Source organism: Rhinopithecus roxellana, chromosome 17 (assembly GCF_007565055.1).
Source record: "Rhinopithecus roxellana isolate Shanxi Qingling chromosome 17, ASM756505v1, whole genome shotgun sequence".
In the NCBI taxonomy this organism is placed as follows: Eukaryota; Metazoa; Chordata; class Mammalia; order Primates; family Cercopithecidae; genus Rhinopithecus; species Rhinopithecus roxellana.
This window is the reverse complement of record NC_044565.1, coordinates 21,037,212-21,051,210: the sequence shown is the minus strand read 5'-3', so window position 1 is coordinate 21,051,210 and position 13,999 is coordinate 21,037,212. Positions and strand designations below refer to the sequence as shown.

The 13,999-nt window shown below is 39.2% G+C and overlaps 1 protein-coding gene across 2 annotated transcripts in view; it reads left to right on the top strand.

Annotated features, from left to right (window-relative positions):
- DNAH6 (dynein axonemal heavy chain 6) overlaps positions 1–13,999 on the top strand; it is a 330,576-nt gene that overhangs the window by 199,908 nt on the left and 116,669 nt on the right. For both annotated transcript variants that reach the window (XM_030920632.1, XM_030920633.1), the window contains 8 exons: positions 2,488–2,640; positions 4,486–4,626; positions 6,010–6,252; positions 8,385–8,552; positions 9,055–9,290; positions 10,468–10,729; positions 11,879–12,002; positions 12,478–12,674. In XM_030920632.1, coding sequence (XP_030776492.1) covers positions 2,488–2,640; positions 4,486–4,626; positions 6,010–6,252; positions 8,385–8,552; positions 9,055–9,290; positions 10,468–10,729; positions 11,879–12,002; positions 12,478–12,674 — 1,524 coding nt within the window. The remainder of the gene's footprint in view (positions 1–2,487; positions 2,641–4,485; positions 4,627–6,009; positions 6,253–8,384; positions 8,553–9,054; positions 9,291–10,467; positions 10,730–11,878; positions 12,003–12,477; positions 12,675–13,999) is intronic.

Here is a 13,999-nt window from a genome sequence, read left to right as displayed (position 1 = left end):
TGTTGAAAGCCCCAATCAATCTCAAATGTTCTGCAGTAATGAAGAGTAAACGTAACAAAAAGAAAAGTGCATGTGTCTATACAGGAACTTATATATATACACAAAACATTACAAGTGTGAGAAGAAATTGAGAGAAGCAAGATGTTAAAAATAGAGTTTAATTGGTTGTAACTAACAAATACAAAGTAGAAATAAGTATGATTAGATATTTTGCCTAATGTAATTTCTAAGCTACAATTAATAGCTATATACTATATTTCATATTTTACAGAGAAAGCAAATATTTTCTACTACTGAATGTTTATAAAACTTAATCACATACTAGATTTAAAGAAATTTTTATTAAATTGTGAAAAGCATAAGCCGTACTCATTCTTTGCCCATGCTTTAATCAAAGGAGAAATTAATGATGTGTCTTAGGACTTTAAAATATTCATATAAAAATCAAGAAAGTCAAAATCTCTTAGAGACTAAGAAAAATGAACTTAATATAAATAAAAATCTATGGGATACAACCCAACAGTTCTCAAATTTACATTTATAGATCTGAATCAAAAATTAGAAGCTACACAAATCAGTTTACTTAAAACTTTAGGAGGGAAAAATGTCACAAGACACATAAGAAAACGAAACAAGATAACAGCAGAAGTAAATTAGAACACAGAAAACGACTGTTTATTCTTGGGGAAAATTGACAGACACAATTATACCAAGTTCATTAAGAAAAGCAAAAAGTTTCAAATGAAGAAAATAAAATAACAGATATCTTGTCATAGTTAAATGTATAGTACTCAAACTTCTATATAACTAAAAAGTTAGCTGAAATAAAGGGTGAGAGATTACTTTTAAATATGCACCAATGTTGAGAGACAAAAAGTCTATTTCAAAATATGTAAATTACTCATACAAATTTGAAAGAAAACTCCAAGATGCAGATGGTTGCAAAGTTTAGGTCAATTTTTTTTTTTTTTTTTTTTTTTTTTTTTTTTTTTTTTTATTATACTTTAAGTTCTAGGGTACATGTGCATAACGTGCAGGTTTGTTACATATGTAAACTTATGCCATGTTGGTGTGCTGCACCCATCAACTCGTCAGCACCCATCAATTCATCATTTATATCATGTATAACTCCCCAATGCAATCCCTCCCTCCTCCCCCCTCCCCCCTCCCCATGATAGACCCCAGTGTGTGATGTTCCCCTTCCCGAGTCCAAGTGATCTCATTGTTCAGTTCCCACCTATGAGTGAGAACATGCGGTGTTTGGTTTTCTCTTCTTGTGATAGTTTGCTAAGAATGATGGTTTCCAGCTGCATCCATGTCCCTACAAAGGACGCAAACTCATCCTTTTTTATGGCTGCATAGTATTCCATGGTGTATATGTGCCACATTTTCTTAATCCAGTCTGTCACAGATGGACATTTGGGTTGATTCCAAGTCTTTGCTATTGTGAATAGTGCCGCAATAAACATACGTGTACATGTGTCTTTGTAGTAGACTAATTTATAATCCTTTGGGTATATACCCAGTAGTGGGATGGCTGGGTCATATGGTACATCTAGTTCTAGATCCTTGAGGAATTGCCATACTGTTTTCCATAATGGTTGAACTAGTTTACAATCCCACCAACAGTGTAAAAGTGTTCCTATTTCTCCACATCCTCTCCAACACCTGTTGTTTCCTGACTTCTTAATGATTGCCATTCTAACTGGTGTGAGATGGTATCTCATTGTGGTTTTGATTTGCATTTCTCTGATGGCCAGTGATGATGAGCATTTTTTCATGTGTCTGTTGGCTGTATGAATATCTTCTTTTGAGGACAGTAATAAATATGGGATAATATTTTCCCTTGCCAATAATCAAAAACATCCAAACTAAATTCTCCAAAAGAAAGCATTTATTATACCTTCCAAATTAACAAAAATAAAGGTAAAAAATCGATGAAGTCACACTGGAATTGAATGAGAAATAGTAAAATCTTCAAAATCCAGAAAATATTTATGCATTTAATTGGTAATCTCACTCCTGGGAATTTGTTTCAAGAAAATAATCCAACTAAGGAGAAAAGCTATATGCCTAAAATTGTTCTTATAAACAAGAGTGTAAGCTATCTCTGTCCATGTAAATGTATAGTGCATCAGCTCAATGGTGCATTCTGCTTCCATATTTGTGATAAATATGATGAGTACATTACAGAACTATGGGTTAGTATTAATGATAAAATGGTAACTGAAGGAGGCAGAATATAAAATACTTGCACATATGACTTGACCCAGGTAAAATGGGAATGCATGCTAAGAAACAAAACACAAAGGAAAAATGAAAAATCAGTGCACTTACTATGTTAGAACTTCAGGGTTCCGTGTAATTTTTAAGATTATATTCTCTTAAAGATACAATCGATTCCTGTGAATTTTAGAATAAATATTTGCTTAGTAATAAATGGAAAATGATTGAGCAAGTTGTAATGATCACTGCCTTCTTCTACAGATTGTAGTGGAGGAGTTCCTAGAAGATATAAATAACATCCTGAACTCAGGTGAAGTGCCTAATTTATTTGAAAAGGATGAACTGGAGCAGGTTTTAGCGGCCACCAGACCAAGAGCAAAAGAAGTAGGAATTTCCGAGGGGAACAGAGATGAGGTAGGACATGCCAGAGTAGTTATGTGGCTTTATCACAAAAAGGTTTCTTCACCTTTTATTTAACCATTCACTGATCCCCTGAAGGGGTCCATGAATAGAATATTTTTCAATATAATTGGTTTCCTTTGTGTTCTATGTATTTTATTTTCGGTGTTTAAAGCATTGGTGCACCAGACTTCCAGAAAGTTCTGTGGGAAGCAGAAAACAGAAATCCCACTGTCCCACGGAGGTCATAGTCTTGTCCAAGCTGGCCAGCCTCTCTTATTCCTCTTTAAGCACCAGTTTATTTCGCACACTGCAGCATCCTCCTGTGGAGAGCTGAAGGCTTAGGTCTAGTATTGTTGATGCCCTTGCCTAGCAGCAATGTTACAACACAACAAAGCAGGAATGTGTTTTCTCTCACTCTCTCAGGAACAGTGGCTGCTGCACGCTTCCATTCTCCAACACCATGCTAGATCCCATACACCGTTACTTGCTCACCCCAGCTTTTTTCCTGGTTTCTGCACCTTCTTTAACTTTCTGGCTGTTCTTTCTTATATCTTTACTGTTTCCCTTTGTGGGAATTGTCTCTCCTGCTAGGTCGGAGATTATAGGTACAGATGCAAGTCTACTTCTGCTAATGTAAGCAGGAAGGGATTTATTAAAGGGATACAGAATCATTGGAAGGGCCAAAGAAAGAAACTCCAGACTGAACTCCTTGGAATGAATATAAAATGTACACTGTAGAAGTCAATGGTCAAGGAGGTAGCTGCCTCTGCCACAACCATTCCTGCTGAAGCAGGGAGCCACTAAACCAGTCAGTGTGCCTCTGTGTCAACTGTCAGCTCCAGAGCCATGTGTCCTCCATCACATCAGGAAGCAGCTGAAATCAGGAGCCACTTCCAGAGATAGTAGCTCCAGGATAGTTTCTCGAAGAACTAAGAATTGAACTACCATTTGATCCAGCAATCCCATTACTGGTATATACCCAAAGGAAAATAAATCATTCTACCAAAAAGACATATGCACCTGTATGTTCACTGCAGCACTATTCACAACAGCAAAGACATGGAACCAACTCAGGTGCCCATCAATGATGGATTAGATAAAGAAAATGTGACATGTGTATACCATGGAAAACTACATGGCCGTAAAAAGGAATGAAATCGTGTCCTTTACAGTAACATGGATGCAGCTGGAGGTCATTATCATAAGCAAATAGTGCAGAAACAGAAAACCAAATACCACCTGTTCCCACTTACAGCTAAACATTGGGTAACATGGACATAAAGATGGGAACAATAGACACCGCAGAATAAAAGAGCAGGGAGGGAGGGAGGGATGAAAGGGTTGAAAACCTGGGTGACAAGATCAGTCACACTCCAAACCCCAGAATCATTCGTTATACCTTTGTAACAAACCTGCACATGTACCCCCAGAATCTAAAATAAAAGTTGAAAAAGAAAAAAAACCTCCCATACCATGCGACTTCTGCCAGACTCTGCACTTGTAAAACCTGATGCTGTGCAGCACCCTGGCCCTCTCTCCCAGATGTCCTCTGCCCCACAGCAAAACCTTGTATGAATGGCCCTTTATTCAAATGATCTCCTCAAGTACACGGGTGAAAGGGACCTAAATCACATCCAGAACCCTAGCTGCGATGGAGTTTGCAAAACGACATTTTTAATCTTTCCAGACTGTGTGAGAGAAAGAGGTTGGAGTGAATGTTGAATAAGAAAATTTAAATGTCTACTATACTGACATTTTATATTTGATATTGGGAGCCTCAGATGCATTGGCCAACACTGATTTTCATTGTTGCTTAATCATTATTTTAAATTGAAAAAATATCTTTCTTTTTGTCAGGTGTTTCAATACTTTATCAGCAGAGTGCGTCAGAAGCTGCACATTGTTCTCTGCATGAGCCCAGTTGGGGAGGCCTTTCGGTCCCGGTGCAGGATGTTTCCATCGCTTGTGAACTGCTGCACCATTGACTGGTTTGAGCAGGTTGGTGACATCCCAGGATATCTGTTTGAGAAGTTGGACTTGCTTGACTTTAAAGGGGTTAACACATTGTCCAAGAGTAACTCATGGGTACTTGTATTAGCTTTAAAGCCTACTAGGAATTTATTCATGTAGGGAATGACCATGGCAATCATAGAACAAAGACAAAACAGAATTTGTAAAGGAAGAGGAGACCATTAAATTTAGCAATGTGGAAGTTATCAGCAATCTTCACAAAATCTGTTTCAATGGACGGTGGGGGAAAGGGTTCAAGAGAGAAGAGGGGAGAGAAATCTGAGTCAATGATTATAGGCAACACTTTCGAGTTTTGCCCCAAAGGAAAGCAGAGAGATGGGGCAAGAGCTAGGGGACGTGTGAGGTCAAGAGAGAAGTATTTTTAAATGTGAAACACAAGCGGCATGCATGTGTACTGATGTAAATGATCCAGAAAAGATAAATATGTTGATGATGCAGCATACCGAGTTAAGCACTGTGGGACCAGTGACCTTGATTAAGCAAGAAGGGATGAGAATGAGTCCTCAAAGAAGGGGCTGACTTGGTCAGGGAGCATCCACAGCCTACCCCTGAGTAACAAGTGGGGAGGCAAAATGTATGAGCACAGATGCAGGTAGTGGGAAGATGTGGGGATAAGAGCTCATTGAAGTTCTGTTTTCATTGCTGTTATTTTTTAGTGATATGGGTAGTGAGGTCATCAGCTGAGAGTGAAGAAGAAAGACTAAGTGTTAGCAGTTTAAGGAAGTAGAATCGGGTGTGAAATACTCAGGAGAGCACAAAACTGATGTATTAAAAAAGGTAGAAGCATTTCTGGGCTGCACTAAGAGCTAATTATCATAAATTTAAAGTGATACTAATCGGCAAGGTTGTGCATTTTTCTCCAGCCATGCTCAGCTGCACAGTTGCAGGCATGGAGTAAGAGAGTTGCATTTGACCAATGCTCAGGTGAGTTCAAAGAAGCAAGAGAGGAGCAAAGGAGTTGAGGTGTGCAGGACAGTAATATAATGAAGGACGTGAGGTCCCAACTATGTAACAAACGGAGTGAGAGCATAAGGTCCCTATAACATATGATTTATTTATGGAATACTAGAAACACCCAATCATTAATTCATTCAGTCAACAAATATTTATTGAACAACTTCTGTTGTGCATGATAATGTGGAGACATACTGGTCAGTAAATGCAGACCCAGGCACCCCTCAGATGGACAGAGCCCTTCAGTTCATTAAGCACCATGGACATGAGTAGGAGTTAACTAGGTGAAGAGGGGACTGGGCAAGGAGGAGTTCCTGAGAAATATGTTTTTCTTGGTATTAAACTATGTTATTGAAATGACACAATAGATTTTCTAGATTTTTCCTTGATTCACAGTGGCCCAGAGAAGCACTTCTTTCTGTGTCACAGACATTTTTCTCGCAAGTCAATACTGGAAATGAGGATCTGAAAGAAAAGCTTCCCTTGATGTGCGTGAACGTTCACCTGAGTGTCTCCAGCATGGCAGAGCGCTATTACAATGAGCTGCGCAGGCGGTACTACACAACACCCACCTCCTACCTGGAGCTTATCAATCTTTACCTGTCTATGCTGTCTGAAAAAAGGAAGCAGATTATTTCAGTAGGTTCAATATTGTCCATGAAAATATTGTTTTCCTTGAACTCGGAACTTTGAGAATGCATGGAAACTCTATGCACTGTCTTACCTGTCAGGGCCCTGTATTAGTCCATTCTCACACTGGTATAAAGAAATACCTGAGACTGGGTAATTTATAAGAAAAGAGATATAATTGGCTCACAGGTTGTACAGGAAGCATAATGCTGGCATCTGCTCAGCTTTTGGGGAGGCCTCAGGAAACTTTCAATCATGGCAGAAGGTGAAGAGGAAACAGGCACATTTTATGTGGCAAGAGCAGGAGCAAGAGAGAGAGGGGGGTGGTGCCACAAACTTTTAAACAACCAGATCTCACAAGAACTCACTATCGTGATGACAGCACCAAAGGGGGGATGGTGGTAAACCATGAGAAACTGCACCCATGATCCAATTACCTCCCACCAGGACCCACCTCCAGCATTGGAGATTACATTTCAACATAAGATTTGGGTGGGGCACAGATCCAAACCATATCAGGCTTTCTCCATCCTGACATGTGCCCCTGACAACCTAAAATATGACCAAAAAGGGTTTCCTGCTGTCGGTCTGAGGGCCTTCTCCTTTCTCAAGAATCGTGTGTATGTATGTATGTATGTATGTGTGTATATATATATATATATATATATATATATATATATATTCCTTCTGTCATTTATGCAAGTATCCTTACTCAGTAGAATGATATGGGCATCACAAGACCATCAAAGTTATGCAGTGAACTTGTCATCTCTGTGGTATTTAATACAGAGGAAAACATTTTGTTAAGCAATACAGATGGTGTTTTAAAGAACATGTGCCAGTGGTATCAGCCAAACTATGTACAGCCTGTGTTCTGCCTCTGGCTGTGCAACTTTGAGCACATTAGTCATTTCTCTAAGCCTTAGTAGAAAATAAGGCTAAACAAAAATCTGTGTCTACCTGTTGGCTTGTCGTGGAATTTAAGACACTGTTAGTGAATTCCTGAAACTATGATCTGACACATATAAAGTGCTCAGAAAATAGAAGCTGCCATCATCATCATCATCAGGATATTAATACGACCTACAATTTTCTACATTTTAAACACACCAAAAAGGGAAGCACTTACAATACAGATATTTAAATTTTTTGGAGGATTTTTACCTGGTAAAATGCCTGCCTTGTGAAATAACTTGACCAATATTTTTGAAATCTGCCCATTTTAACCAAGTGTTCTTTTTTTTTTTTTTTGAGATGGAGTCTCGCTCTGTCGCCCAGGCTGAAGTGCAGTGGCACTATCTCAGCTCACTGCAACCTCTGCCTCCCGGGTTTGTGCCATTCTTCTGCGTCAGCCTCCCAAGTAGCTGGGACTATAGGCACCCGCCACCACGCCCGGCTAATTTTTGGTATTTTTAGTAGAGATGGGGTTTCGCCATAGCCAGGATGGTCTTCATCTCCTGACCTCATGATGCGCCCACCTCGACCTCCCAAAGTGCTGGGATTACAGGCATGAGCCACCACACCTGGCCATGAGCCAAGCTTTCTGACTCACTTTAGAAAAACAGTTCTTCCCAGGTGTTTCCTTTACCAGATACCACCCCTTTGATCATGGTCAAGAGTTTTCTACCACAGGGAAGTGGGTTCAAATCCAGCAGCCAGAGCTAGACCCTCTGGACCTCATCTCCCTAGGGGTCCTCAGCCCTGCTAGCCAGAGCAAACAAGCTTCCAGAGCTTCAACCTCCAGGGATTCACATCTGGACCTGTTCCTCACTCATTCAACATGCTACCACGGAGAATAAAAACAGCAGTACCATGTGGTTCTCACTCATTCAACATGCTACCACAGGGAATAAAACCAGTACCATGTGGTCCTCACTGTCAGTGAGCCACAGCCCAGTGACGTCCCACTGCTGTGGCCAGAGGGCATGGATCCAAACAACTGTGATGAATGTCATGGCCATTTCTAGAGTTCCATTACCTGAACATTTCCCAGTTTGTAATATGTTCACAACCTGAATTATTACAAACTGATTTACCAATTCTGTAGATGTAAAAGTCTAATACATGAGTAATACGTGTTTGATACCAGTAAACTTAGAGTTATAATACTCATTATAATAGAAATTTTCATTGTCACTTAGGCACAAGATCGGGTGAAGAATGGTCTCACCAAGCTACTAGAAACAAACATACTAGTAGATAAAATGAAATTAGATCTTTCAGCTTTAGAGCCCGTACTTTTAATAAAATCACAAGATGTTGAAGCCCTGATGGAAAAATTGGCAGTGGATCAAGAAAGTGCCGATCAGGTATGCTGCAGTTCCTGAGAATGTGGAAAAGGCTTTAGTCAGCAACTGATTACTTATATACAGTGAGACACAATTGGATTTGTAATTATATATATTATTAAAATAATTAAATGATAGATTTAGCAAAGTTTTTTTTTTTTTTTTAGCAATTAGAAATGCTTTTAAGTTGTAAACAATCTCCCTTTACTAAATCAGTTTGGCTCTGTCCCCAAGAATTAATGCAGCCCAATGAATGGGACAGAGAATTTTGAGAAAAGCACCACCTACAAATGTAAAGCAACTGCGTCTCTCCTAAGATGGAACTGTTTGTTATAAGTTTATATTCATTATGCTATTGGCATGACATAGATGGACAAAGGAGAGCATAAAATGCAATCTAGCTAATAGCCTTTCATCATTACTCTAATCCAAAGGACAAATATGATTCATTATTATTGACTTTGTTTTAAACATTAAAATTCAAATAATGAGGCCACTTAAGCAGTCATGTTTCAATGGTTAGGTCCGTAACACCGTGCAGGAGGACGAAGCAACAGCAAAAGTCAAAGCTGAAGAAACCCAAGCAATAGCTGATGATGCTCAAAGAGATCTTGACGAGGCACTACTTGCACTGGATGCTGCCAACAAAGCACTGGATTCCTTAGATAAGGCAGATATATCTGAAATCAGAGTTTTTACAAAGCCCCCAGCTTTGGTCATGACAGTAATGGAAGCAATCTCCATTCTCTTGAATGCCAAGTGAGTAATTCAGAATCACATATTGCCATGATACCTAGTAAGAGTTCTTTACTGTTTTCCTCCATGGTAATTTATATATTCATTCCCTTCTCCACCTTCTCATTGCTTCAACTGGTCATTCAACAAATTGATTCAAGGAACATTTTCTTCCCCAACATCTATTTTGTACTAGATGGTGGAAGATATGTTTTTCTCTACAAGATATACACAGGCTAGTGGGAAGCAGACATGAAAACTAATAATTTCATTACAACGTGAGAGTTGTATAGTATTGGGAGTGCTGAGCAAACAGTGCCTAAGTCCAGCTGGGGATGTGCAAGCAGGTTTCTTGGAAAACAATGCTCAGTTGGATAGTGGGACCATAGGCAAGCTCAGGAATGAGCTTTGATGTTCTTGGAATGGGATGGGGCTGGGCAGGAGACCAGTGATTACATCCTGAAAGGTCTTGAATGCTGCACTAAACACTTCAGATTTCATCTTGGAGATACGTAGTTTTCAAACTTTCTTTAGCGATACAAACTTTTTTTCAATAAAATTATGTTGTAATGAATCTTTCTATGTAAAACTGGGCAAAGGGCTCAGAGCACCACATCACCACCAGGCCTCCAGGAGACAGGGTGGAGAAGTTCCCACTGACCCTTAAACTGGTACCTCGGTAGGGCCCAGAGAGCTCTGCAGAGCACAGAGAGAGAGCTGTTGGGACTGAGAATCGTTGAACGTTTTTTATCTAATCAGATTTTCATGGTAGAAAGATCAATCTGGCAAAAGTTCAGAAGAGCAAAGTTCAAAGAGACGTTAAGCCCAGTTAGAAAGCAATTGCAGTGTCCTGGCAGGTGATTTTAAGGGTGGGAACTATGACAAAGGACGTAAAATGTGAGTGCCTGCGGCATTTTAAAAATAAAACTATTGTTTCTATAATGCCTTACATTTCTAAAACTACGATTTTGTAATTCTTTCTCTACCAAAGCTGGGTTGCATGGAACCTTAGTCACCCATTTTCTTTTCGCCCCATGAATTAATTGTGGTGCACCTAACTACCAATTACTAGAATTACAGTACCGAGATTAAAATTACCCGCTTATTGGGATAATATCATAATGTTTTCAAAGAAATACATTTCTTTTGTTCTTACATTGCTTCATTTCAGTGCTATTAATATATCATGTCTGTCTTTCAGGCCTGATTGGGCATCAGCAAAGCAACTTCTTGGTGACTCTAACTTTCTAAAAAGGCTTTTAGAATATGATAAGGAGAACATAAAGCCTCAGATATTGGCAAAGCTTCAAAAGTATATTAATAATCCTGATTTTGTGCCTGAAAAAGTGGAGAAAGTGTCCAAAGCATGTAAATCTATGTGCATGTGGGTAAGAGCTATGGATTTGTACTCTCAAGTGGTCAAGGTCGTTGAACCAAAAAGACAAAAGCTCCGTGCCGCACAGGTACATTTTCTGTAATGTGATATTTTGTAGAATTGAAGGCCATGATCGCCAATCATTCAAGTTCTCTGTATAATGTTACTATGGTCCTACGCAATATAGACAGTGACAAAGCTCTTGGAAATTAGCTTTTGTTTTAAACAAGAGCTAGCAATTGTTTTTCAGAAATTGCCTCTGAAATCAGCCTTCTTTCAGCATAGGAGGAACATGAGTTCCTCAGTATATTCATCTGAAAAAAAGGGAATTAATCTGTTATTTTTAAGGTACTTTTTAGCTCAAGCATCTGCTGGTCTGTATTTCTGTTTGCTAAATACTTCCATGCTTGATGGTGTCATCTGAGGTTTTAGAACCACCTTTAACCCTGTCATTGGATGTGAGGCCCTTCATCTTCCCAAGAAGAAAAAAGAATGATCATTTAGTGGAGCAGCTTACTGAAAGAACTATGGCTATAGAGCAGGGGTTGGCAAACTTTTTCTATAAAGACCCAAAGAACCAATATTTTATGCATTGCAGACTATATGGTCTTTGCGGCAAGCACTCAAAGCCTGCTGTTGCAGCGCAGAGATAGTCATTGACAATACATAGATGAATAAGCGTGACTATGTTCCAATATAACTTTATTTATTGACACTGGAGTTCAAATTTCACACAATTATCACAGTTCATTAAATATTATTCTTTTAAAGATTTTTTTCTAATTATTTAAAAATGTAAAAACCATTCTTAGCTTGCAGACTGTACAAAAACAGGCAGCAGGCTAGATTTGACCTGCAGGCCATAGTTTGCAGACCTCTCATGTGGAGAACTACTTAGGAAATATTAGTTTCCACTATGGCATGAATATTTAATTTGTTGCATCATTTAAAATTAATAATCCATTATGATACCTAATTCATCCCAAATGCTCAGTATACCTGTTTTTCTATTATGATTTATTTTGTTGGGCTTTATTATTGATTTTGTTTTGTTTCATTTACTTCTGTTCTTGTATTTTACTCTAATTCATATTTGTTTTAACTTTATATATCACATCAAAGTCTTTGGGCATGAAAAGAGGAACATATATAAAAATTTTTTTAGATCTGTATTATTAATGGGCAAATTCAGCCTTCTTTTTGGGCCTGTTCTTAAACAGTTGCTTGATTTTATTAGGCTGAACTTGACATTACCATGGCTACCCTGAGAGAAAAGCAGACATTACTAAGACAAGTAGAAGATCAAATACGGGCCTTACAAGATGAGTATGACAAAGGTGTAAATGAAAAAGAAAGCCTGGGTAAGTAACTCATAAAATTTACATTGGCCAGGAAATGCCTGATTTTCAGAAGTAGGAAGAATTTTTTGGGAATCAGGTTTTAGCTTTTATCCAATGTATAGAATGTATTTTCATTAGCCTTCTAGGATCAAATAAGAACTCATGTGTTTTATATATTCAACATCCTGTACCTGAACAAGCCTTACTGGAGCATGTTACATTAAAACACAAAACAGTATGTGAATTTGATCCGGAAACTAAATACTACAAGAATACAGAAAACACTGTCTTCAGAGTTCTTGATATGGAAAAGGCAAACTTAGACTTGATTCTGAAATGGGAATGAATGCTGAATTGGTGTAAGGTTTCATAGAGATGTATTGACATCATTAGTTAAATAATGCTGTTCTGCTCTAAAAAGAAACAGGTAAATAAGCTTTTAATACTTTATGAAAATATTGAATAGTATAATCTGATTTTCTTAAAATTTTTCTAGCAAAGACTATGGCCCTGACAAAAGCACGTCTAGTACGTGCTGGAAAGCTGACGGCAGCATTGGAAGATGAGCAGGTTCGATGGGAAGAAAGCATACAGAAGTTTGAGGAAGAAATCTCAAATATCACTGGGAACGTGTTCATAGCAGCAGCTTGTGTGGCCTACTATGGGGCTTTCACAGCCCAGTACAGGCAGTCAGTGAGTAACCCTGCTTTCTGTAAGGAGGGATAAGAAGCAGCTGAAACTGGAGCCAGGGGTGGTTCATTTTTCTGAGTTCAGATGGAGGCTCTACCCTGTAGAGGTTCTTCATGGTAGAATTTCCTTATATATTTCACAGTCCTTCACTCCCCCATCAGCCAGTGATGGTCTACCCCTAGGCTTTCCTTAACACGTTCCTCCCCTTCTTTCTCCTGTCTTAGAAAGCTATTCATCATTTACACAGCTCAAAAACCTGGGGGAAGGAAAAGAGACAGTGAGTCCCCTACCCTTATGATCAGAAGTGGCACGTAAAGCCAGCCTGGATGAGATGTTCTCAATTGGTGAAACTGCAACAGAGGGCCAGTCAACAGAAAGGAGCAGGCAGGACCAGGAGGAATCTGTGCTTCCTTGGGCTTTTATCTTTATACGAAAGAAAGCCTCAGCCGGGTGTGGTGGCTCACGCCTATAATCCCGGCACTTTGGGAAGCCGAGGCGGGTGGATCACCTGAGGTCAGGAATTCAAGAGCAGCCTGGCCAACACTGTTAAACCTCGTCTGTACTAAAAAAAAAAAAAAAAAATACAAAAATTAGCCAGGCAAAGGGGCGGTGCCTGTGATCCCAGCTACTCTGTAGGCTGAGGCTAGAGAATTGCTTGAACCCAGGAAACGGAAGTTGCAGTGAGTGGAGATGGCGCCATTGCACTCCAGCCTGGGCAACAAGAGCAAAACTCTGTGAAAGAAAGAAAGAGAGAGAGAGAGAGAGAAAGGAGGGAGGGAGGGAACGAAGGAAGGACGAGAGGGAGGGAGAAAAAAAAGAAAGACCGGCCTCTTATTTATCAGAGAATAAAAGTTTCATCTACATGCATTTTCCAGGAAATGAAATTATTTGAAAGAATTTTACAGTCATTTTTTTGAAATGTCTTCCTAAAAATGTTTACCCTTGTCCTTGAGTTATAAAACCTGATGTAGTACCCTCATATAGACTCTCCAGGAGCTCTCAGGTCTTAGGGTGCCATATTTCTCACTGGGGCCAGTTGTGCTTTTTGGGGACAGACAGGTCTCTATTGTGCACTCATTGAAGGAGGTAATATGCCAACATCCCTTTCCCTCATCTACTGACTGCTTGTATACCCTCAGTCATTGTGATAACCCCAAACTTCTCCACGTGCTTTCAGACTCTCCCAACAAGGAAAATACAAACCTGATTGAAAACCACTGTGACAACCCAGTCATTTACACGTGAGATAACTGAGGTCCAAATAGAGGGAATGATGTTTCCAAAGTCACATGTAACTAATGGTATAAAGTACCTAGGCCTCCTGATTT